General features: G+C 35.7%; 8 protein-coding genes across 8 annotated transcripts; 4 read left to right on the forward strand and 4 right to left on the reverse strand.

Moving 5' to 3' along the window:
* Nucleotides 1-1,401: 1,401 nt before the first annotated feature.
* Nucleotides 1,402-2,585, reverse strand: LOC116770610 (uncharacterized). The gene is made up of 3 exons (XM_032662156.2): nt 2,453-2,585; nt 1,929-2,132; nt 1,402-1,761 (listed from the first exon to the last, which is right to left on the reverse strand). Exons 1-3 carry the CDS (start codon nt 2,462-2,464, stop codon nt 1,639-1,641), a joined length of 339 nt encoding a protein of 112 aa, XP_032518047.1. The 5' UTR covers nt 2,465-2,585; the 3' UTR covers nt 1,402-1,638.
* A 3,675-nt stretch (nt 2,586-6,260) lies between these two features.
* On the reverse strand, nt 6,261-6,905 carry LOC116770944 (uncharacterized). Its single transcript, XM_061521019.1, has 2 exons — nt 6,832-6,905; nt 6,261-6,740 (listed from the first exon to the last, which is right to left on the reverse strand). Exons 1-2 carry the CDS (start codon nt 6,841-6,843, stop codon nt 6,384-6,386), a joined length of 369 nt encoding a protein of 122 aa, XP_061377003.1. The 5' UTR covers nt 6,844-6,905; the 3' UTR covers nt 6,261-6,383.
* A 1,794-nt stretch (nt 6,906-8,699) lies between these two features.
* Nucleotides 8,700-9,376, forward strand: LOC116770605 (uncharacterized). Its single transcript, XM_061521021.1, has 2 exons — nt 8,700-8,809; nt 8,935-9,376. Exons 1-2 carry the CDS (start codon nt 8,798-8,800, stop codon nt 9,289-9,291), a joined length of 369 nt encoding a protein of 122 aa, XP_061377005.1. The 5' UTR covers nt 8,700-8,797; the 3' UTR covers nt 9,292-9,376.
* Nucleotides 9,377-11,637: 2,261 nt separating this feature from the next.
* On the reverse strand, nt 11,638-12,308 carry LOC116770943 (uncharacterized). The gene is made up of 2 exons (XM_061520936.1): nt 12,166-12,308; nt 11,638-12,074 (listed from the first exon to the last, which is right to left on the reverse strand). The coding sequence occupies exons 1-2, from the start codon at nt 12,175-12,177 to the stop codon at nt 11,718-11,720; spliced, it is 369 nt and encodes a 122-aa protein (XP_061376920.1). The 5' UTR covers nt 12,178-12,308; the 3' UTR covers nt 11,638-11,717.
* A 2,479-nt stretch (nt 12,309-14,787) lies between these two features.
* Nucleotides 14,788-15,507, reverse strand: LOC116770607 (uncharacterized). Its single transcript, XM_032662154.2, has 2 exons — nt 15,351-15,507; nt 14,788-15,249 (listed from the first exon to the last, which is right to left on the reverse strand). The coding sequence occupies exons 1-2, from the start codon at nt 15,360-15,362 to the stop codon at nt 14,893-14,895; spliced, it is 369 nt and encodes a 122-aa protein (XP_032518045.1). The 5' UTR covers nt 15,363-15,507; the 3' UTR covers nt 14,788-14,892.
* Nucleotides 15,508-18,136: 2,629 nt separating this feature from the next.
* On the forward strand, nt 18,137-18,854 carry LOC116770606 (uncharacterized). The gene is made up of 2 exons (XM_032662153.2): nt 18,137-18,291; nt 18,393-18,854. Exons 1-2 carry the CDS (start codon nt 18,280-18,282, stop codon nt 18,747-18,749), a joined length of 369 nt encoding a protein of 122 aa, XP_032518044.2. The 5' UTR covers nt 18,137-18,279; the 3' UTR covers nt 18,750-18,854.
* Nucleotides 18,855-21,128: 2,274 nt separating this feature from the next.
* On the forward strand, nt 21,129-21,801 carry LOC116770609 (uncharacterized). Its single transcript, XM_061520935.1, has 2 exons — nt 21,129-21,282; nt 21,374-21,801. The coding sequence occupies exons 1-2, from the start codon at nt 21,271-21,273 to the stop codon at nt 21,728-21,730; spliced, it is 369 nt and encodes a 122-aa protein (XP_061376919.1). The 5' UTR covers nt 21,129-21,270; the 3' UTR covers nt 21,731-21,801.
* A 3,321-nt stretch (nt 21,802-25,122) lies between these two features.
* On the forward strand, nt 25,123-25,783 carry LOC133318753 (uncharacterized). The gene is made up of 2 exons (XM_061520926.1): nt 25,123-25,239; nt 25,324-25,783. Exons 1-2 carry the CDS (start codon nt 25,228-25,230, stop codon nt 25,678-25,680), a joined length of 369 nt encoding a protein of 122 aa, XP_061376910.1. The 5' UTR covers nt 25,123-25,227; the 3' UTR covers nt 25,681-25,783.
* The last annotated feature ends 226 nt before the right edge of the window (nt 25,784-26,009 follow it).

The following is a 26,009-nucleotide window of genomic DNA, read 5'->3' on the forward strand; positions in this document are numbered from 1 at the left end:
ACAGAGGGCGTCCATTTCCCTCTGCGTGAAAATATTCTACATTATTGTAACATTGGCTTAATTTAATTTATAGAGGAATCGGTGCGACGTGTAATTAACATAACAAGGTATATTTACTAGCAAATGTTTCCTCAGACGAGCACGCCAGTTGTAAGGTATTAATAATAATTTATATTTTTTTATACAGCTCGGGTTTTGCCCATAATATTGTTATTTTTTTTTTGTTTTCACTTGATATTCTTATATTTACTCAATATTGTGAAAAAATATTTGTTTTCATTTTTTGTACGATCGGAAGGTTTTACATCAAAAATGAATATCTTTCTATAGAAGTGGTGTCGACTGTAGACTTAACCTCAAGACGATGGAATATAGACGAGCAATGTTTCGCTCAATGAGTGAGTTGGAGTCTAGCAAAGTCTGGTGAAAAATCTTAAAATTTGAGATATCTTATGTTAAATAATAACTTCAAAACAAGTGTATTTATTGATTCATTGATTAGACGGTTGCTTACATTAATACTCATTACCTGTTTTCTATTTTATCTAGTAACTCCTCTCTTTGTACGTGTCGTAGGGTTCTTCCTCTCTCCCCTTAGCCCACACGTCAACAACATGTCACCCTCTCACAGAGCCAAATAAAGTTAGTATTATAATTAACTCGTCTGCCATTCGAAACATTAAACATATAAGATGTTGTCAACATAACCGATACCTCTGATATGAACGAGATACAAAAAGTTAGTGATCACCAATTTACAATTAAATCTCGATTAATATATCGGTTCACATATTTTTTAGTATGTCACCAGTTAGTAATTCGCCACTTCATCACATCGGTAAGGTTTTTGTTATTTAAGTTTTTAAATAAATACATTTATAATAAGTTTGCACGAGTTAAAAAGCCATTTATAATGAAGTTAGGCAACACCAGGATCTCATGATAGTAATAATAATATCGTAAGATCTAGGAATATGATCATTAATGTCTCCTTTGATCTTGAGATTTTTAATGATGTTCTTTAAAACATAGTTTTGTGTTTTAGGTCAATGTTACTAGCACGATCTCGATACTATGATATGTTGCTAAATATTTAAATAATTGAACTCATTAGTAAGTGAGCCGCTGTCGTAGCGTCGCCGGTGTTGAGCAACGTGTGCTTCATCCTCGTCGTGAATACAGAATTTCCACAAAACTGTTACAATTGAGATGGTCATGTCACACGTCTCGAGTGGCGACCTTCGACGCTCCGTGAATTATTGAGTGTTATTTAGAAATTGTGTGAACTGTTTCTTTGACGAAGGATCGAAGAGAAGATCAATCACTACATTTACCGTTTTATAAATATTACATTTAAGGAAGATGTAAATGTTTTGTAACTATTAACGTTAAAGAGAGAAATGTAAAATAAGTTTTTATTATCTTATAAATAGTTTTGGTTGTAGTAAGCCTCTGCTCGCGGCGTCTTCTCAGGTTTGCTATTCCCTCTGACACTCATCTTGTATTTTATATTCCTGTTTATTTATTGTCTTTCTTCTTGATGTATGTAATGTTGTATGATTTATAAACGATGTATTAGAAGTAGTAATGGAGAGTGTCTCTGGAACAGCAGCACTACACTAATGTGTTATAAGATGTTCACCACCAGCCGTGAGACAGAACTGGAGCGAAGTGGGCGTCCTCCACGATCTTGGACACCTTGACGACATGAGGCACCGAGACCACCCTCGGCACGGACACGATCTTTTTATATTCAACGACCTGAAACAAGGTCAATAATTATAGGATAACACACAACTACCACAGTTTGAGGAAGACCAACAGGGATAACATTATTACAGATATTTATTCTCCTGTCACATTTTATTGTGAACTAATCAAGTACCTATAACTACCATTCTTTGATTGTTATTGTTTCAAGGGAATACCTTCGGGACCTCCACGACTTTGTGTGTGGAGATGATCCGGGCGGGCGCGTGGTAGCTGATGTGAGCGTGGTCGTCGTAGTGTCCCAGGTGGTAGGAGCTGTGTCCTAGCTCCAGACCGCCGCTGAATCCGTGCAGGAAGCCGCGCTTGTCACGCTTACCTTCAGGAGCGGCGAGAGACATGGCAGCTAAGAGGACCACGCAAACCTGGAGACATGACGATCATGATGACAGAAAATTGTGCGTGAGAACAGAAAAATCAGACAGATAAGTTTTTTTTGATATTACCTACAATGTAAAAAAAAATATTTCTAATCAAACTAACAACATGGAGAAAATTTATGATATTAATAATACTTACTACTTACTAATAAAAAAAGCTGTAAACAAATGGCCGTCTTATGGCTGAAAAGAAATATCTGCTAGACTATCAAGAACTTATGTTCTGTCAAAGGGAAATTTTCGCACATTGAGTAAATGATAAGTGAAAATAACAATAATTGTAGACTCCAGCCTTTATTACTTACGAATGACTTCATGGTGTTGTAGTGAGGGTGTCGGCGGTTGGTATACTTGAGAGAAGTCTCGCGAGTTGACTGATGACCGTTTGTTCAACAATCTGGCATATATAGAGGGAAGCGAGCCCCGTCAGCGCCGGTGAGGAGAGCTTGCGTAAGTTACCATTAAACGTGGCCGGGGTTCATTCACTATACGATTTTTAGTTTACTTTTATTACCAATATCTTGATCCCAGTATATTTATCATTCAATATAACACTTTGGACTATCAATCGACACGATATATGTTAGTATAAGCCATGTCCCCATGTCCGGGCTGTGCAGAGTTTAGTTCGGCGATAATCACATTGATGAATCAACTTACGCAACCAATCAGTCATCAAGTAGAAAATAAGATTGACAGTCATTATTTTGAATATACTGTAATGTATAAAACACGCAGCTCACACCGCAAACGAAGATCTGGTTAGTTTTTGAAAATACAAAATAAAGTCATATAACTAATTTTGATGACGTTTCAAGTTCATAAACACTGTAGTGAAATGTTCAATTTTGTTTAACTATAAAAGGATTAAAGTATGGCACAAACACACTAACATCAGTGTTGTCAATTCATTCTATACATATATTATATATGTGTGCAAATCATATGAATTAATTTTTAAGGGAACGATCGAGTCAACCATGAATCATGAATTATCCCACATTTTGTATATAAAGTTATTTTTGTATCTCACAGTCCGCATCATTTAAGCATCCTTGCTCTTTGAGTCTCGACCATTGTTATCGAAATGTCTCACATTACAAGTTCGTTACCAAATTCGTTGATACAATTACACACTAATTACTCCGCAATGCGAAATAACACTTGACTTTTTTTTTATAATTCGCACTACTTTATATATTGTGCGAGTTTTCGCAAATATCGAGAGGTGAATAGTGTTGAGCAAGCCGTAGGGCACGGGCGGTCTACGTCATTATAATAAGAAATTGATCAATTGAAATGTGTCTCAAATGTTTAGAGACTCTTCTATGAATATTTTTCTGTGGTGGGTTTAGCGACAATTGTTAAAAATATGTTTTAGATCTATTTGTCGTAACATAAATAATATAACATGGAACTGAGCAGCTTAAGGAGACACTTGCTATATAATGTCTTAGATGTTATGAGATATAAAACGGCTTGTTCCGACGTCTATGAAAGTAACTGAGAGTAATATTAATAGTGTAAGTCGAGGAGCGCTGTAGGAACCGTTCTGCGATATTTTCTGCTTCTATTTAATGTGCTCGTATATAGAGTGAGGGAAACGTCTCTAACTTCTCTATCAGAAGCTATAAAACAATCAACGAGTTTTATTTTCAACAGCTCGTCGGCGTCCTCTGCGTTTGTTCTTACAACGTTATGTTTTGTTTATTATCCAGTTTAATCGTTCTATTATTTTTTTAATTTCTTAAATGCGATTTATTTAACGCAACATTAATACGTTTATATTAAACCAGGTCGGTAAGTTTTATTGTTTCTATATTAACAAACTCGACATCTGCAGCGGAGCGGTCTCCTATCACATTTTTTATAATTGCCAAACGTTTTGCTGCGGAGGCTCGAGGCTGCGAGTGTCCGGAATTATATTACATAGTGTTTCTAATGATAAGCATCTAAAGTTTAACTCTAAATGGGTGTTTTTATTCTATGGTTTATGTAATACAAGAACAAACCTCGCATCAGTTACGAAATTGCTGTTTAGTAAATATTTTTATGATAACAAGATTTAAAATAGCATGATAAAAGAAAGACACATTCTCCTAACCCGGCGAATTTTTAAAATGATAGAATTTTTGTGAAAAACATATAATTATTTTATATATGTAAGCATCTTACAAAGCCTATGACATGACTTGATTCAACACTTTGATTCAACAACACGCACACACACACACACACACACACACACACACACAAACACGCGCGCAGCTCGTCCTTGATGTTGGTACATTACATTACATACGGTATGACATCTGTTAGTATTCAGAATGACAAAACTATCGCAACACTCCTCGATGGCCGATGGTACGTGGTCGGTTGATGTCGGTCGGCGATCAGTGAAGCAGAGCAGTAAGATAAGAATATAAACCGTCCACAAACAATTTGGTAATGATACAGTTCGCGTAACTCGATCCGACGACATCAAGCAATGCTTAATAAAATGTTGTAGTGTAATAAACCTACATAGTGTTTTGATTACCTTTCATCGTACTCTCAAACATTTCTTACAAATTCTTTTTTATTCCACATCACTTGTGTTTCTCCACAGTGTTATTGAATCTTATTACGTGTCGTTATTGTCGGTGAACATCTAACACGTTGAAAGGTTGCTTTTAATATTTTTGTGGCTGTTGTTGTCTGTTACATAACACTATCTCGGTCCAGATCACTGAGCCGATATGTTCTATAGAGTCAGAAAAAGGCATTCAGTTCGGGTGTCCGTATAGTATTGTTAACTACATAGCAATATAATTAATGATGTCAGACCGATCAAATATATAAACATTGTTTTTATTCGCACGAAAAATAAGATATTGTTTTTATATTGGCAAAATACATGACGCGATAGGTAATATATTTTGTAATACAACTAATTACCGTGAATTGAGAGGTTATTGATAGGAGTATAGAGTAGAGGTATATTTAAATAACTATATTAAACATTATTCTGTATATTCTGGGATATTTATAAAGGCTGAGGTCAGAGCGGCGGACAGACTCGCGGCAAATCTGGCGGCGATGAGCTATTAGTATCTGCTATATTAGTAGTATCGTCAGAGGACCACGATATTAGAATTATTATGTAGATGAGCTAACTCCTTATGAATTGAAGTTCTAGGACATGACATAGAGATCTGGGGTGCATTTGTCGAATAGTTGTTATAGTTATAATTCTGAAGTAGCCAGTTAATTTATAACATAAATATTATCTTTTAAGAAATGTAAGTTGTGTATTTTAAACTTGAGACATTGATGCTCTACGAAGTTTATCGTTTACCTTGTTTTTTAATTAAAAATGTTTATCGTTCTAAATAACCCTTTATAATGTTATAAAATTGCTTAAATTTTTCAATAAAACACCTCCATAAAAGTAATGTCACGATTCAAAGAACTTTTGGAAATTGAAAATGTAAAGATACAATCAATAAACGAGATTAGTTTACTTCAGTCAGTTTACACAAGTCCCCTACCAGCAGACCTCGCGCCGGCTGCTCCTGGGTCACTGAACAATATCAGGAGACGGTAACAACTGTCCACCAGCTTATTATTCGATTTATATTAAAAATGGTATTTTAATCACGTGTGTTCAGTCAGTTCAGTACTACACACGAGTTAAAGGACTGCAAAACTACTATCTTTATATCTATGACTTGAAACACGAGAACAACTTTGGATGCTATAGGAAATGCATGTGAACCGGATACGTCTTAAAGTTATTTTTAAGTTTTACTTGTAAGGTGGTAGAGCCTAGCTGTAGTCAGGTAACTACAGATCGAACATGGTCTGGCTCGACCGGGGAAGTACCACTCTCTCACAGAAGATCGGCGTGAAGTAGTAGTGAAGTAGTTAATGGCTGCGATTCGTCCGATGAGTGAGAGAGCCGGTTGCCCTTTCCCTTTTCCCACCCTTTCTACGCCTTCCCTTTTCCCGACTTTCCCATTTTTTCGTCCCCCTCTTCCCTAATCGAGGGTGGCAACACATCTGTTTAGCATAAAAACGGTACTACTACTACTTCTTTGATAAATATTTAATATAAAAAAGAGTAAACAGTAAGAGTATTAAAGGGCAAACAGTTTATTTCTCTTATAATTAATATAAACGACCTAATTACAAAATGACTAACAATACAGATGAAACAAAATGATACGTGAAAACTTTATGTGCTACTTATTTTAATCACCATGCGCTAGAGTATCCGTGGTCCCAGGCCGAAGCCAGTCCCAATCCGCTGTCGTAGGAGCTGTAACTGGGAGCGGCCACCAGCTTGTTGACGGACACCACTTGAGGCACGGACACCACCTTGCGGACGTTCACTACTTGAGGGACGTCCACGACGCGGTGAGAGTTGACCACTTTGTTGACGCTGACGAGTTTGGCAGCGGGAGCGGAGTATCCGAGGACGGGTTCCGAGAGGCTGATGATGGGAGCGGAGTAGCCGCTGTACACGTCCGAGGAGTGCAGCCCGCCCAGGAAGCCGCGCTTCTCACGGGGGACGCCGGCGAGGGCGCACGCGAACAGGCAGCATACTACGATCTACAAACATACGAGCAAACAATATTATTAGTTCATTTTTAATTCGGTGGTCATTAATTACAGTAGCGGATATAACACTTGTATTACTTACGAAGGATTTCATTTTGAGCTAGTTAGTACCACAGCTGTGACTTGAATGTCTCGTTTAGTTTTTTCTTATGTTTATATAAGATGCGCCGTCCGCTGTGATGCAATGTATCCTCGAAACTTATCAAACTCACTAGAACATACAACATTTTTATTCATAATTATTAATATTTAAAATACATGTAAATTTTTTTCGTTCATGCTTTTGATATATAACTATATTATATAAATTAAACATAATATAACACATGGTTTAGGTTTCATGAAGCATATCGGTAATCAAGCGGCTCCGTCTTCTGCAGGGACTGGCTTCCCTGTGGTAGCATCGCGCTCAGAGAAGATAGTGACAAATATAAAACTCTCGGTGTCATTTTATGTGTGGAACAGTTGAGTCTCCTTTCATTCCATTTTTTCAGTTTCTATGTTCCTTGTATACCCACAGGAAGCCTCCGTCAGTGTCATACCATACATACATATACATGGACATGTACTGGCTGGCTCTCTCATTATAAAAATGTGTAATCTAATTTGTCAAGACATGTATATTTATTTTTTCTTTGATTATTTAATGTTATATCTTAATATATTATATATACAAAACATTTATATAGAGTTAGTATCAGGAAAGTAGCATGCCCATGCTTGCCCATGTATCTATATTTAAAAAGGGGACTTCCTAAATGAGAAAAGGAACGAGTTCCCTATTTAACTAACTCATTATTAAAATTTTATTATTGATACGATTACAGGTTTTTTTGACACCCTTACAGTTCCAATGCGATTTTAAATAGTAGTTGCAATTTCTGTCTTACACTGGTTCAACGCCCGGGCAGGTGAGGCGTCACATCGTGGAGATTACCTACATAACTACACCCTTCCTTACAAATTAATCAATTTTCTTCATTATTATTGTTAAAGTATTGTAAATGTTACAGCCAGGGTCGATCCAGTAGCCTTTTTCCAAAGAAAGTTTCGATTTCGATTGGCATTAAAAGTAACCTTTACGTCGAGCGAAGTCGCCGGTGGACAACGGTCATGACCGTTGACCATTTGTTCCAGTTTAGTATTAATTGGGACACGATCAAAGAAATGCACTAATTACTCCTTGTAAGGTAATTTTGAGTTATTTATAATTTTTCACTTCAATGTCTCAAAACGAATGTGATTTTCCGACTGTTTCATAATATTTGAGACTAAATATGTTTTATCATTCAGTTATAATGATTAATAATGAATCTAAGATTTTCGCGAGTATTCATTTAAATGAAACTAGTATTATTCGGATTTACTACTCGGAAATAAATCCGAATAATACTGGTTTAATTTATAATGATTAATGCTAGTACTTTAATAACAAAATTGAAGTTTTAGTGTAATATCACAATTTAGATCTTTTTTTGGGGTGCATTCTGAGTAAATAACATGTTTTTATTAAAATTTCTAAAATACTAGTTCCAGTCAGCAAGCGCTATATCGAGATGACTTCGTTTAAATATTTAGTCCCATATTTTATGATACGTCAGAAAACATAAAGTGTTCAAATACAATAAACACGTTGGTCTTGGGAAATAAATATATCAACGAAATCGATAAATTAAATAAAAATAAGATTTATTTCTTGTAGAAAAGTTGTACATTACATTAATGGTTATTCAATGAATATAAAAGTTTGTGAGTTTTTTATTAATAAGGTTTCATTAAAGATTGAAACACGGTTTTTATTAAAATGAACCAAATATTCAAAAGTGCAAAAAGAGGAGCATCAATTGTAAACACATTAATATTTTGTTGATTGATGAAATTAACATAATTTTTATCTTTTGAATAAATGTATAAGTAATTTCTAGAACGCAAAGCCGACTTGCGTCACTAGTAGGACTCGGAGTGACATATAAAGATGGTCCGCGCTGTGAGGACAGGCAATGGAAATAGTTCGCTAAGAGACTGGTCAAATTAATTATTTGTTAAAAATGAAATCATTTGTAAGTTCAATGGTTTCTTTTGAAGTTACTTATATTGTTTCAAATTTACAAAGGAACTAAAACTTTCAATTCTTTTTTTTTATTAAACATATAGTAACATAAAAATATTAATATTATGTTTGTAGATCGTAGTATGCTGCCTGTTCGCGTGCGCCCTCGCCGGCGTCCCCCGAGAGAAGCGTGGCTTCCTGGGCGGGCTGCACTCCTCGGACGTGTACAGCGGCTACTCCGCTCCCATCATCAGCCTCTCGGAGCCCGTCCTCGGATACTCCGCTCCGGCTGCCAAACTCGTCAGCGTCAACAAAGTGGACAACTCTCACCGTGTCGTGGACGTCCCTCAAGTAGTGAACGTCCGCAAGGTGGTGTCCGAGCCTCAAGTGGTGTCCGTCAACAAGCTGGTGGCCGCTCCCAGCTACAGCTCCCACGGCAGCGGACTGGGACTGGCTTCGGTTTGGGATCACGGATACTCTAGCGGATGGTGATCATCGTACCCTGACGACAACATCTAGTCTCATTTGTTTGAAAATACTGTTATTTATTTAAATAAATATTTTTTTTATTTCGCTATTTTATTGATGGTTTTAGAAATCAAAATTTATGTACTTATTGTTACCGTTGGCAACTTTCAATATATAGAAGTTGTTTTGAGGCATTGATTATAAAACTATACACACTTCAAGTAAAGTCACTCTGCAAGGTATTTGATTACTGTATAATTTTTCAATCTTGCAGCTGCAACCCGACATCCATGTGCCTGTGGGTTAATAATATTTTGAACAGACTATTTATCTTGTTAGGTCATTTTCATTCATTTCTGTTTTTATCGTGACACATATTTCACAGATCTAACAGTGAAATTGTATTAATTAATACAAAAAAATGTTTCACTATGTACAGATTCAACACGTAACACTATTGACTATAGATCTTTTTTTTATAATGTATATGACTCAGTGTATCAGATAAATTAACCTTTAAAAATACAAAAGTCACAAGTTAAGGTAGAAGGGTAGTAGAAAAGACAAAACTAAAATTAGATATTTTTATATCGCAAAAGTGTTATTACTAGAGAGATTTTTATTGTGTTTACATCCTTTAAATAATAACGTGTTTATAATCTAACCTGCTGTCTCCAATTCCGCGTAGAAATAAACAACAGCAGGAATAAGTTCCCATTAATAGGTCATCACTCATCTGTGGTGACAATATTGTGTTACTATTTAAATTCATAAATAATAATAAGTAATTCGATTACAAAAATAAATTGATTTTCAATTTACAGTCCTAGAAATGTTGTTACGAATTCATGTTCCTTAAAAAAATAATCAATTTGTAAACAGACATTAGCGCAAACTACAACATTTATAAAGTATTGAAGTGTTCACAACAATATTGTATACATCATGATGATATGTCATGTCTTTCTGTACCTGTTCATAGTTCTCTCGTTCGTTCTATTCTTCTTCAGTTCTGAAGTGATATCAATCAATGAATCAAGCTCTAGATCCAGCCGAGTCAGTCTCTACAAAGCTTTGTTTTTGTAAAAACATCAGTCACGTTTGAGCAACCGCTGCCTAATATCACTTCACGACATTGGACCCCTCGGAGTGTTCTGCAAGAAGACTTATTAGGGATCATTTTGGTTACAACCAATTTAGTCAGCCTTCAAAACTGGAGAAAGATAGTCTACCATTCGCTAGTTTATAGGATACAGTTGAAAAAACTGCACGGAGGAATGGACGAATAATTCCGCAACCCCGTTCCGTTCGTATTGATTGGAAAAAAAAAAACCAGCATTTTTGATCCTGTCACTTAATTAATCCTTGACCCTCAATTACTATTCCGATATTCTTTTGTCAGTTTTCAGCTGTATATAAAGATATTGCGATATTTTTCATTGAGCAAAAGTAAACTCTCCCGCGCTCTGACTATAAACCCTGTCTTCCCTCTATTTCTCAAATATAAGCCGAGTGAAACTATTAGTATAGAGTAGTTACACAAATTATTAAAATTCTTTATAAATATCGTAAACTCTTACGAATCGAAATACGGCCCTTAAAATCATGTGAGAAGGTTACTTATATGTACGACCTACTGTAGGTACTTCTGGTCTAACTTGAATTTAGCAAAACATTCAACAATGTGTATTTTGAGAGCTGGCACAGTTTATTAATTTATATCCACGTAATAACTTTAACCTCTAACTCAGCTGCTGGTCTACCTCAAGGAGTGTCATTAGTTGCATCTTCTCAACTGCCATCACTATTATATTTCTCAATTATTCTACCCTCTGCCATTTGTATGTTTGCAGATGACTTGTAAGGTACCTGACTTACAAATTAACGCTATCGAGACTGACGCACCTAACTTTTTTTGCTGTCTGGATTAACTGAAGTCTGAAACCTCTCTATAATTATAACTTTGAGTAAACCAGATGACATGTGACAACCAACAATGATGCTTAGAATCGGGACATCGCTAAGAAATGTTGATATTGTTTGACGGTATTAATGAATACCCTTCAATGATAACGTGTGAGTCTTGATGTAAATGTCACAAGCAACTAATTAGTTTTTACAATACACTGCGTCATTACAACTAACATATTTAAATAACACCTTTATATATAGGGCTATATATAAAAATCAACAATTATTATAATCAGTTAAAATATGGTAAAAAAATAATGTTTCATGATATTTGTAATGATATAAAGGCATTCGTCTAATTGTGATCAGAACGATACTGGAATATGATGAGAAATGTTTGTTCTTTAAATAGTATACTTAATATATTATTATACCATGTCGAGGACAAAAAAAGTGAAGTTAAGTAGAAACTATTTATTTAGAATAAATAATGTAAAACAGAACTTAATTGGAACTTTTAAACTCGATCGTTAATTTGATCACCATCCACTAGAGTATCCGTGGTCCCAGCCCGAAGCCAGTCCCAGTCCGCCGCCGTAGGAGCTGTAGCTGGGAGCGGCCACGACCTTGTTGACGGACACCACTTCGGGCACGGATACCACCTTGCGGACGTTCACTACTTGAGGAACGTCCACGACGCGGTGAGAGTTGACCACTTTGTTGACGCTGACGAGTTTGGCAGCGGGCGCGGAGTAGCCGAGGACGGGCTCCGAGAGGCTGATGATGGGAGCGGAGTAGCCGCTGTACACGTCCGAGGAGTGCAGCCCGCCCAGGAAGCCGCGCTTCTCACGGGGGACGCCGGCGAGGGCGCACGCGAACAGGCAGCTTACTACGATCTACAAACATACGAGCATACAATATTATTAGTTCATTTTTAATAAGGTGGTCATTAATTACAGTAGCGGACATAACACTTGTATTACTTACGAAGGATTTCATTTTGAGCTAGTTAGTACCACAGCTGTGACTTGAATGTCTCGTTTAGTTTTTTCTTATGTTTATATAAGATGCGCCGTCTGCTGTGATGCAATGTATCCTCGAAACTTATCAAACTCACTAGAACAAGCAACATTTTCATTCATAATTTGAAATAAGTGTTTGAATTTATAAATTTTATTTCTTTCTTTATTTATATATTATTTATAGCTCTAACACAAAACTGGCGTAATTCTCCGAATAAACAAATATGATAAAGTGTCATTAACTTAAATTGAAAAGAAATAGATTTTACTAGTAAAGACTAATGCGAATAAAACATACTTTTATGTTGAAGAAGAGTTTATAATAACAAAAGTTATATAAAATGTGTTTATGTGTATATTTTGAAGGTCGGAAGAAAGGATAGGACGAGTGTTTCATACAGAGATTGCCTTCCCGATGATACACATTAATGTTTTTCTATAAATTTTGTAAAACACATTGTTATGGAAATTACTCAAAGTGTAATTAATTCACAGGAATTTCACTTATAATTTAAAAATACCTATCGAAATAGTTTTAATTAAATAATTGAGAAAACGGTTTCTTTATGTATTATATGGACTTGAAGTTGAAGAGTAAATGAGAAACCTTCAGCCAGTCATCATCATGGTGGGAACAGTCCTTCACTCGACGGGTTGTGAGGATCTCAGTGTTGTTCGTTCATATATGAATAATTTACTTATTTTCATATTTTATATACTATGAGTCCCTTGATGATATGGTGGTTGTCACGGGAACCGCTGACAGCGTATAATTTTGTTCTTATTTAAATATATGTTATCGAAATATTCATATATGTTCACTAAATCAACATTAACTAGCTCTGTAATCGCGTCAGTGAACTTCTAAATTCATCTTTTATAATTCTGATTACTTCTCGTTCTTGACACACTTGTTTCAAACCGTGTAAGGTGATCTGCTTTATATTTGTGTTCCGTAATTCCAATTTCCTTAGAATTTGTAAATTTTCTATTTGTAATATTTTTCCATTTCTTTTAATGTTTTTTTTCTAAAATGGCTCGGTTCTGTTGTGGTTGGGTGTTAAGGTTCCCGTTGTCTTTTATTTAGTTTCTCAGTTTATCAGAATGATACTCATCATAATAACAACAGGGCGAACACTCCTTTAATATAATATATCCGTTTCACCTACATAGACGTTTTTGATTTACATTTACTTTTGTGATAAGCTTAGAATAGTTTGGAGGAAGGGACGGTTTACTTCCAAAGGGGAAGACCAAATCATAACAATGTATAAAGATTCTTTTCTTGTTACAGAAATATGAACGAATTATATTAAATATAAATGAATACATGTTAGATTATTATTTATTATTCTGAATTAATACATATTTCTAGGACCTGTCGCATCACACAACACTCTGCGATTCCCATACATAGTAAAAGAATACTACGAAACAACATTCAGCTACAGACGAGTAACGGACAACTAGTCAAGTTGAAATCCCTCGTAAGTTATTTTATCTGTTGGACAATATTTTATTAGGTATAGACCCTTTGTAAGTTTCTATAACAGAAACAGCGTTTATCCTTATAACGATATTTTAGGACTACGTGTATCATTTACAAATTAATTTTAACTATTATTTTTAAAAATGATTATGTTTTTAACGATACAATTATTTTATTTTCAGATATTTTGTTCTAGATCGTAGTACGCTGCCTGTTCGCGTGCGACCTCGCCGGCGTCCTCCGTGAGAAGTGCGGCTTCCTGGGCGAGCTGCACTCCTCGGACGTGTACAGTGGTTACTCCGCTTCCATCATCAGCCTCTCGGAGCCCGTCCTCGGATACTCCGCTCCCGCTGCCAAACTCGTCAGTGTCAACAAAGTGGTCAACTCTCACCGCGTCGTTGACGTCCCTCAAGTAGTGAACGTCCGCAAGGCGGTGTCCGTGCCTCAAGTTGTGCCCGTCAACAGGCTGGTGGCCGCTCCCAGCTACAGCTCCTACGGCAGCGGGCTGGGACTGGCTTCGGCCTGGGACCACGGATACTCTACTATAGTTTTATCAATCTATCGCTGTATATTAATACTAACAATCGCCTCAAAGCGAGTGGAAATGAATCCTTAAATGCTGAATACGTACTTTTCCAGTGATAGTCTATTCTCTCTTCCCTTATTTATTCCGTAAACTAATAGACAGATTGCAATTAAAATTTCGAGTGTAATATCTTATGTTCTATTGATTTCAGCTCACCATTTCTACTTTCAATTATTAACAAAACTTTACAACGGGATCGTGACACCTAGTGTATTTATTTATGTATATTTCCCTATTTATAATTATTTATTTTTTATAGTGTATTTATTTATGTATATTTTCGATAAATACTTACGAAAAAAAAAAAAAAAAATTTCGTTATCTTTGTATTTCATAAAACAGTACAAAAATCATTTTCGTTACGAGTGTACGGCTATTAATTAATTATTGTAAATATCCCCGGTTTCCATATCCATTTTTTTATTTTAAGTACATACGTCCCTTTTTTAAAAATCGAATTAAGGTGGGTTTCTTTTTTTTTGGCTTAAAAGAGATTAAAAGATTTATAGATATTACGTACAAAAAATATTTATTTACAATAAATACAAACAATATCGTAATTTCCTTGAAATTATTAATAAACGTAGAGACTAGATGTTGTCGTCAGGGTACAATGTTCACCATCCGCTGGAATATCCGTGGTCCCAGCCCGAAGCCAGTCCCAGTCCGCTGCCGTAGGAGCTGTAGCTGGGAGCGGCCACCAGCTTGTTGACGGACACCACTTGAGGCACGGACACCACCTTGCGAACGTTCACTACTTGAGGGACGTCCACGACGCGGTGAGAGTTGACCACTTTGTTGACGCTGACGAGTTTGGCAGCGGGCGCGGAGTATCCGAGGACGGGCTCCGAGAGGCTGATGATGGGAGCGGAGTAGCCGCTGTACACGTCCGAGGAGTGGAGCCCGCCCAGGAAGCCGCGCTTCTCACGGGGGACGCCGGCGAGGGCGCACGCGAACAGGCAGCATACTACGATCTAAAAATAATAAAATTTTGATAAGGTATTAGAAAGTGAATTAATAAAATCTTTAAAATTCAGTAAAGAATAGATAAAAATGTTGAGTTTCATATACTCACAAAGGATTTCATATTGAATGCTGTTCAGAAGACGGCTGTCAGTTGAATGATGTCTGCCAGTTCTATTTGTCCATGTTATATATGTATCACTCTCGAAGACTACAGTGACGTAATTTGTTCTTGAACTCGGCAAACTAGAGCTTTGTATTTCTTAAAATATATTACGCGACTTCATTTTATTCAAACTGATTCACATCATATCAGATTTATGGTATCGCTTTACTGTTGCAATATTTACTATTAGAAAAATATCTGAGAGAACATGAAATTATGATCTGTAGTGTTATTTAATATCAATTATAATTTATGATTTTGTTAAAAGTATATAAATAATCCTGACAGCCTCATTATTATGTTTACTATTTACGACTTATCTCTGTTAATGGGGTTTTATTGACAGAAGCTGGTTCAAAGCGATAGGTGCCAACTAAGGGATTGAGAGCGGTAGTGAAATTATAAGACAATTTTTAGCAATTTATTTTTCATAACAGAGAATTATTATTCTATTATAACAAAGATAAAAATACAAGAAAGAAATAAGTAGATATTGAGGAATTTTAGATAAATTTGTCAAGAGTGAAAAATAAGAAAGATAATTTAGAAAATATCTATGTATTTTAGAAACCTGTTTCAGTATTGGATAATAGTGTTGAGAATTCTTTAATAGCATTTAAAAATCACCATCAACCATGGTTTTTATAGAAAACTCTTTCTACGTGAACTGTTATTATATGCTTCCATTGAATGACGTTTAGAATCCCATTTTCAAAACTGAACATATGTAGTGTGGGAATACCATTATTTTTACTTTTTAGTTAAATGATTTGTGACAGTCATAAAGTACACGGATCCTGGGTTAATACCTAATCTTCTTCTTGCTCTCTTACTTGGGATCTCTCGTCGGCTTCTCTCGGACATTGCCATGTGACCAAAGGCGTTTTTGAAGAGTGGTTAGCGGTGACTATTTTAATTTAAATATCTCACCGCTAATCGTGACCATATTAAATATTTTTAATAAGGAATAGGAAGTAAACATAAAAGAACTCGTGAAGTATCATAAATATACAAAAATATAACACAAACAATTATATCGTCTAATAAAAATAAATCAACAACTGGTACAAAAACTTGCCTCCTAAAGTACTTTCCACATAAAATAAAAATTGCGAAACATTAAAAGACTGTTCTGCGGCGGCTTCTCTTCTGTTACTTATATCTCAAGGACCTCGCCGTAACTCATTTTTACTTCAGATTCAAACATAAACAAGTTTGTGTGACATTGGACTGATTACTGATGATACCTTGACGATACATAATAATATATTTATTTTGCCCAATGTTGACATTGATGTGAGTTTAATTAACGAATAAGGAGTGACTGACTCTTAACATCCCTGAAGAACAAGTTTTCATAAAAAAATAAGAGTGGAAACATCTTTATTGTTACATCTAGTAAAATAAAACCCTAATCGAACCATTTGGAATTGATGTAACTACACTCAGTGTTATGTTTTGTGATGTCTTATTGTTGGAGGTATGTACGGCATTGAGAACTCGAGTGTGAATGAGGATATTTCCTGTCGCTTCATTTCCTTGGTTCTTTCTACTCTTTTCCAGATGTACACAGTTCGCTACTTCTTATACGGGTCTTGTGAAAACACATCACAAGATACACTGGTCTTTATCTCAGGGCAGTCAGTTTTCATCAGGGGGACCTTTGCATAAAATATTTTATGACATAAAGAAAGCAACAAACTTGGCCATCGGAGCTTAATGTTAATGTACAGTAACTGTAAGGCAGTCAATAAATTATTATATCGTTAAATCTTTTATCAACACAAACATTACACAAAGAAGTTCAAACAACTGCTGGGAATAATTCTTTTCGTTCTTTCGTTCTTTTTCTTTTCCTTAATCTTTCATGTTGATGAGTGTATCAATACACGGTTTATTATTTAGTGAGTGACAAATTGATCTTATCAACAAGAAGTTACATCTAAGAGATCGCTCTCAGTCTTATGTAAGAAAGCTGCCAGCTGCTACGATATAAGAAATGACATTTAAATTAATAAATATTCGGTAGTTTTATTAATATAAAATTATTTTACACCATCTATAGCAAGTGAAATAAACTCACTTTCAATGAGATGAAATGAATTGTCTTGAATTTATTAATATTAATAAGCACTTAATGTTTCAGCCGTAATTTATATTCATAGAACGCTGTGTCAACCTTAACAGATATTTATTCTTTTAATGTTGCTTTTTATGTAATTGATACACTACAGTTGATTTATTTGAATGATGAAATAAAATGATATTAAACCGAGTTCCTGAACTGTGTTCCATCGTCATGTTACAATCACATCAGATGTCAAATTGAAATGTGAAAGTAATTGTCTTCTGAAGGATTAAAAGTAAATGACATCAGAAGGATTTGTTCATCTTCCAGCTCCACGTTTGTTATAGATTATACTGTAATTTAAACTATGTCAAATTTGAGCAAAATAAATTTTCATGCATTTCCTACAAACTATTTATATATTAATGAAGACATAAAAATATCTTCTTTGACTGTAACATGCACGGTAACTTACGATCCATACTCGTATTAACTACATATTGTACTCAGAATGTGTCCACCATTTCCCAACATCTGCGAACACCAGAAAGGTTTTTAAAACGAAAAAAAGATTAAATTGATAATTTTCTCCACTATATTAAAGCGATACCATAAATCTGATATGATGTGAATCGATTTGAATAAAATGAAGTCGCGTAATATATTTTAAGAAATACAAAGCTCTAGTTTACCGAGTTCAAGAACAAATTACGTCACTGTAGTCTTCGAGTTATACATATATAACATGGACAAATAGAACTGGCAGACATCATTCAACTGACAGCCGTCTTCTGAACAGCATTCAATATGAAATCCTTTGTGAGTATATGAAACTCAACATTTTTATCTATTCTTTACTGAATTTTAAAGATTTTATTAATTCACTTTCTAATACCTTATCAAAATTTTATTATTTTTAGATCGTAGTATGCTGCCTGTTCGCGTGCGCCCTCGCCGGCGTCCCCCGTGAGAAGCGCGGCTTCCTGAGCGGGCTGCACTCCTCGGACGTGTATAGCGGCTACTCCGCTCCCATCATCAGCCTCTCGGAGCCCGTCCTCGGATACTCCGCTCCGGCTGCCAAACTCGTCAGCGTCAACAAAGTGGTCAACTCTCACCGCGTCGTGGACGTCCCTCAAGTAGTGAACGTTCGCAAGGTGGTGTCCGTGCCTCAAGTGGTGTCCGTCAACAAGCTGGTGGCCGCTCCCAGCTACAGCTCCTACGGCAGCGGACTGGGACTGGCTTCGGGCTGGGACCACGGATATTCCAGCGGATGGTGAACATTGTACCCTGACGACAACATCTAGTCTCTACGTTTATTAATAATTTCAAGGAAATTACGATATTGTTTGTATTTATTGTAAATAAATATTTTTTGTACGTAATATCTATAAATCTTTTAATCTCTTTTAAGCCAAAAAAAAAGAAACCCACCTTAATTCGATTTTTAAAAAAGGGACGTATGTACTTAAAATAAAAAATTGGATATGGAAACCGGGGATATTTACAATAATTAATTAATAGCCGTACACTCGTAACGAAAATGATTTTTGTACTGTTTTATGAAATACAAAGATAACATACATAAATACACTATAAAAAATAAATAATTATAAATAGGGAAATATACATAAATAAATACACTAGGTGTCACGATCCCGTTGTAAAGTTTTGTTAATAATTGAAAGTAGAAATGGTGAGCTGAAATCAATAGAACATAAGATATTACACTCGAAATTTTAATTGCAATCTGTTTATTAGTTTACGGAATAAATAAGGGAAGAGAGAATAGACTATCACTGGAAAAGTACGTATTCAGCATTTAAGGATTCATTTCCACTCGCTTTGAGGCGATTGTTAGTATTAATATACAGCGATAGATTGATAAAACTATAGTAGAGTATCCGTGGTCCCAGGCCGAAGCCAGTCCCAGCCCGCTGCCGTAGGAGCTGTAGCTGGGAGCGGCCACCAGCCTGTTGACGGGCACAACTTGAGGCACAGACACCGCCTTGCGGACGTTCACTACTTGAGGGACGTCCACGACGCGGTGAGAGTTGACCACTTTGTTGACACTGACGAGTTTGGCAGCGGGCGGGGATTAGCCGAGGACGGGCTCCGAGAGGCTGCTGATGGAAGCGGAGTAGCCACTGTACACGTCCGAGGAGTGCTGCTCGCCCAGGAAGCCGCGCTTCTCACGGAGGACGCCAGCGAGGTCGCACGCGAACAGGCAGGGTACTACGATCTAGAACAAAATATCTGAAAATAACATAATTGTATTGTAAAAAATTTAATCATTTTTAAAAATAATAGTTAAAATTAATTTGTAAATGATACACGTAGTCCTAAAACATCGTTATAAGGATAAACGCTGTTTCTGTTATAGAAACTTACAAAGGGTCTATACCTAATAAAATATTGCCCAACAGATAAAATAACTTACGAGGGATTTCAACTTGACTAGTTGTCCGTTACTCGTCTGTAGCTGAATGTTGTTTCGTAGTATTCTTTTACTATGTATGGGAATCGCAGAGTGCTGTGTGATGCGACAGGTCCTAGAAATATGTATTTATTCAGAATAATAAATAATAATCTAACATGTATTCATTTATATTTAATATAATTCGTTCATATTTCTGTAACAAGAAAAGAATCTTTATACATTGTTATGTTTTGGTCTTCCCCTTTGGACGTAAACCGTCCCTTCCTCCAAACTATTCTAAACTTATCACAAAAGTAAATGTAAATCAAAAACGTCTATGTAGGTGAAACGGATATATTATATTAAAGGAGTGTTCACCCTGTTGTTATTATGATGAGTATCATCCTGATAAACTGAGAAACTAAATAAAAGACAACGGGAACCTTAACACCCAACCACAACAGAACCGAGCCATTTTAGGAAAGAAACATTAAAAGAAATGGACAAATATTACAAATAGAAAATTTAGAAATTCTAAGGAAATTGGAATTACGGAACACAAATATAAAGCAGATCACCTTACACGGTTTGAAACAAGTGTGTCAAGAACGAGAAGTAATCAGAATTATAAAAGATGAATTTAGAAGTTCACTGACGCGATTACAGAACTAGTTAATGTTGATTTAGTAAACATATATGAATATTTCGATAACAAATATTTAAATAAGAACAAAATTATACGCTGTCAGCGGTTCCCGTGACAACCACCATATCATCAAGGGACTCATACTATATAAAATATGAAAATAAGTAAATTATTCATATATGAACGAACAACACTGAGATCCTCACAACACGTCGAGTGAAGGACTGTTCCCAGCATGATGATGGCTGGCTGATGGTTTCTCATTTACTCTTCAACTTCAAGTCCATACAATATATAAAGAAACCGTTTCCTCAATTATTTAATTAAAACTATTTCGATAGGTATTTTTAAATTATAAGTGAAATTCCTGTGAATTAATTACACTTTGAGTAATTTCCATAACAATGTGTTTTACAAAATTTATAGAAAAACATTAATGTGTATCAGTAAAATCTATTTCTTTTCAATTTAAGTTAATGACACTATTATATTTGTTTATTCGGAGAATTACGCCAGTCTTGTGTTAGAGCTATAAATAATATATAAATAAAGAAAGAAATAAAATTTATAAATTCAAACACTTATTTCAAATTATGAATGAAAATGTTGCTTGTTCTAGTGAGTTTGATAAGTTTCGAGGATACATTGCATCACAGCAGACGGCGCATCTTATATAAACATAAGAAAAAACTAAACGAGACATTCAAGTCACAGCTGTGGTACTAACTAGCTCAAAATGAAATCCTTCGTAAGTAATACAAGTGTTATATCCGCTACTGTAATTAATGACCACCGAATTAAAAATGAACTAATAATATTGTTTGCTCGTATGTTTGTAGATCGTAGTATGCTGCCTGTTCGCGTGCGCCCTCGCCGGCGTCCCCCGTGAGAAGCGCGGCTTCCTGGGCGGGCTGCACTCCTCGGACGTGTACAGCGGCTACTCCGCTCCCATCATCAGCCTCTCGGAGCCCGTCCTCGGCTACTCCGCGCCCGCTGCCAAACTCGTCAGCGTCAACAAAGTGGTCAACTCTCACCGCGTCGTGGACGTTCCTCAAGTAGTGAACGTCCGCAAGGTGGTATCCGTGCCCGAAGTGGTGTCCGTCAACAAGGTCGTGGCCGCTCCCAGCTACAGCTCCTACGGCGGCGGACTGGGACTGGCTTCGGGCTGGGACCACGGATACTCTAGCGGATGGTGATCATCTTAGCGCTCAAATTCAAAGTTTTCTACTGCTACTATTTATTTGAAATAAATATTATTTTTACATAATGAAGTATTTTTATTCAAAATGTTATATCTTAAAAAGATTTTTTCGCTAATGTGAAATTTCTTAAGCGACTTCCAACAAGTTGCGTTAAATTTTTAACGCTCCTTAGGAAGGGGGGATGAAAAGAGACAGACCAAGAGGTGATGCGTGGCGCAATTGTGACTGGTTCGTAATGTTAATAAAGTTGGTCCTAAATAAACACTAAAAAAATCCTTAAAAACAATTTCTACCCCATCCTGTTTTCATTCCAAAGAGTTTTAAATTCCACCAAAACTCTTATTGATTACAACTTCTGTTATGAATGGTAGCGTATACGGGTAGAAGAGGTTGTTTCATTTGAAACTGTGTTGAGTAAATTTTTTACAATCGGTTTTAATAATATTCCCCTTTTATTTCACTGCAGTAACTTTTTAAAATAATTAAAAAGTTGCAATAATTATTTAAATATTGTTACTCCAGTCGCTGTAGTTGATGAGCTCCAAGAAATTACGTAAATGATGTGGAATATTGTAAAAAGGGTTTAAGCAATTAACTTATTACTTGAATCTTTTTAAAAGAAATTTTTCTGTTAATAACTCTCAAAGAAAGCTTCGTATCATAAACTCACTTACGTATTATGAACTTTCGTCACTATTGACAATATTGCAACACGATGGGTACATCAAGATTTTCTCTGGTAGTAACAGAACTTGTCTAGAATAATATTCGTTTTTCAGAATCAGTACAATAATATAATCTTTGATTTATTATAACGACAGCAGAATGTTTAATTTTCATTAACATGTGAAATCTTCCAGATGAGTGTTCAAACGGTGTATCACATCTCAGTCTCATATAACAAAAGCAAAAAATAAAATCTGTATTAAATTAGTAATTCCTTTTAGTTGGATTTAGACTATTGAATTTCACAAAGACCTCAAAAAAGTATGTGTAAAACTGACTCTGTTCCCATGTTCGGAGTAAACCTGCACTCGGAGATCGGTTCTATATTACATATATTAATCAATGAATGTTGTAGGTGGTAGGGCCTAGCTGTGGTTGAGTTACCACTGCTCGACCATGGGCGGGCTCGACCGGGGAAGTGCTACCATCTAACAGAACATCGGCGAGAAGTAGTCTTAAGTGGCTGTGTTTTGTCCGATGAGTGTGAGAGCCAGTTTCCCTTTCCCTTTTCCAACCCTTTCCTCTCCCTCCTTTAAAATCAAGATCGGCAACGCATCTGCAACATCCCTTATGCAGCAGATATCCTTGGGCGACGGTGACTACTTTTCATTAAGAAGGTCGCATGCTCGTTTGCCACCTTTGATATAAAAAATGAATTCCAAAGTTAATTTTTTATAAATGACATATATATTAGAGGGTCAGAGAGGAAAAGATATTATATTGATTTGTGAATAAAAAATTCTTTGGAAATTATTTAAACTGTTGATCGCAAACTTTCATGGACTGCATGTCTTCCATTCAAAGATCGTATCAGATACGAGATGTTTAATTAACTTGAATGAATAAAAAGATTACTCACTTTAAAACAAAAGCACAAGTGAACTGGCAGTATGATACGGATTTAAATATAATGATTCACTCTGCTTAAAATAGGTGTTTTAAAAATCTTTTATTTTTAATTAAAATATCTTATCGCCATACTGTATTGACTTGCCGCGTGTGTGTGTGTGTGTGTTAGTGTGTGTGTTTCATATCGGCGATGAAGCAAGCAGACCGCCGTCCGCCGTCCGCCGTCCTCGGTCCGCCGTCCTCCTCGCCGAATGTCGATCATGAGTCATTATTACAGACTCGAGTGTAGAATGTTAATAAATGATTATGAATTACATTTAATATTTCATTTCGTAACTAATCAAGATCAGAGTCTGTTTTGAAAGAAATGATATATCCTTGAATAAATAATATTGAATAATATGTTGATGATCAAAAAATACTAAAGCTATATATATTATATATACATACGTTAGACAGTAACATGTTCAACGGTTTGATCAACAGTAGCGGCAGCAACAGACGCAGGTTAATCAGACTATAACTGAAAATAGTAACTTCTATTATCGTAGATATATTTTATATGAAGGACCAGCAATCAGACAATTTAAACAGCAACTAGATAAAAATATAAAGAAAGATAAAAATATAAAGTTGTAAAAATCGAACTGAGACTGAACTGTTTTAACGAGGTGTTTATATTTCACATTCTCATATCTTGTCTGCGACGAGATCCTTCCCAGCGATGAATGATTTATTTTTAAATAAGGAATCCATGAATGATCCAAGATTTGGACGAAAACATAGATAAAATATAATGCAAAGATAAAAATACCTCGAAGTCAAGTGTAAAAACCTGCACGGAGTTATAAAAGGAACTAAACAGCGAACCTATTTCGATCTTAACAAATTCATTACCAACGACGCTTACGATCGTAAAAGCACACACTGCTATCTGATTCCGATTGACTTAACTATGTTCCAATAATCCTATTCGGAGAACTGCTCATCTTAAGTTTTATTTTCAGACGTGTGTCTCATTGTGTTCTCTTCCATTTGTTTGAAGAAGATAATAGCCTAACCAAATTAGTAAGTCAGCGAACCATCTGCACATCACTCTAGAAATACGTATGGTATTAAATTCCATTGAATTCCGCCATGCTAGAACAGGTTAGAGATCTTTGGTATGTCTGAGCTTACGGCTAAAGCTTCACCTTTAATTTCCATACTTGAGGCTGAAGATGAAGTTCAATAAAAATGGGCTAACGATGAAAAACAACTTTCTGTTTTTATATTATTTTGCACCATTATATGTGAAGTTAAGAATCTATATAACAATAAAATAAAATACATCACTCAATGTATATGAGTAGATTCCTTCAAAGTAATTGCGAAAAATCTATATACCTTCCAATTAAGATTATGGTCGTATAATACTGGTATACACTCTTATTAAAACTATGACTTTTTTTAATAAACATTAATACATTTTCTACAAACTACTGATTTGTTCATGAAGACATAAATTCAAAGAAAAAAAAATAATTGCAACTGTTTTAAAAAATTAATTATCTCCGCTTTTATAAAAAAATATAAACATTTATAATAAACATTTGTCTCTTTAAAAACCCTAGAATAGTAAGTAAAGTTAATCTGTTTAAAAATTAAAGAATTTAAATAAGAAAGTAATGATTTTTTCCATTTTTATATACTATGTATATATAATTGATCATAGAGATTTACTAATAGAGAAATATTAAAATAGTAAAATCCTTGAATGAAAAATAATATTAGCGATATATTAGCACAAATAGTTACCGAAGTATCTGTGAGTTGGAGTGAGATCGAGGACGACTTGCGTCAGCTTGGCTTATATATACGAACATTAACAAAACAGTATCATTCATCTCTAAACATTGTAAGAATCAATATTGAAAATGAAATCTTGTGTAGGTTGAAAACTTAAACAAACAAACTGATTTGAGAACAAGCTTTTCTTATGTGCTTAATTTTGCTTATTTCTTCTACTTCAGATCGTAGTATGCTGCCTGTTCGCGTGCGCCCTCGCCGGCGTCCCCCGTGAGAAGCGCGGCTTCCTGGGCGGGCTGCACTCCTCGGACGTGTACAGCGGCTACTCCGCTCCCATCATCAGCCTCTCGGAGCCCGTCCTCGGCTACTCCGCGCCCGCTGCCAAACTCGTCAGCGTCAACAAAGTGGTCAACTCTCACCGCGTCGTGGACGTCCCTCAAGTAGTGAACGTCCGCAAGGTGGTGTCCGTGCCTCAAGTGGTGTCCGTCAACAAGCTGGTGGCCGCTCCCAGCTACAGCTCCTACGGCAGCGGACTGGGACTGGCTTCGGGCTGGGACCACGGATATTCCAGCGGATGGTGAACATTGTACCCTGACGACAACATCTAGTCTCTACGTTTATTAGTAATTTCAAGGAAATTATGATATTGTTTGTATTTATTGTAAATAAATATTTTTTTACGCATTTGTGTCTTCTAATATTTGTTTTATCATTATATTCTTTTTATTAATTTAATTATTGAGTAAATATTATGATTTGTGTGTTGACGCGAACCTGTCAGTCCAAAAGTTTGCCAACGAATTATTCCTTTTAAAAGGCGGTGGTGATAGAACTTGAATAGTTGAAATTGGGATTTATGTAAGCCTGAGAAGCCGGGGCGTAGCTGATACCTAATAACCCTCATCGTCAT

The sequence above is a fragment of the Danaus plexippus genome, chromosome 7, assembly GCF_018135715.1.
Source record: "Danaus plexippus chromosome 7, MEX_DaPlex, whole genome shotgun sequence".
NCBI lineage: Eukaryota > Metazoa > Arthropoda > Insecta > Lepidoptera > Nymphalidae > Danaus > Danaus plexippus.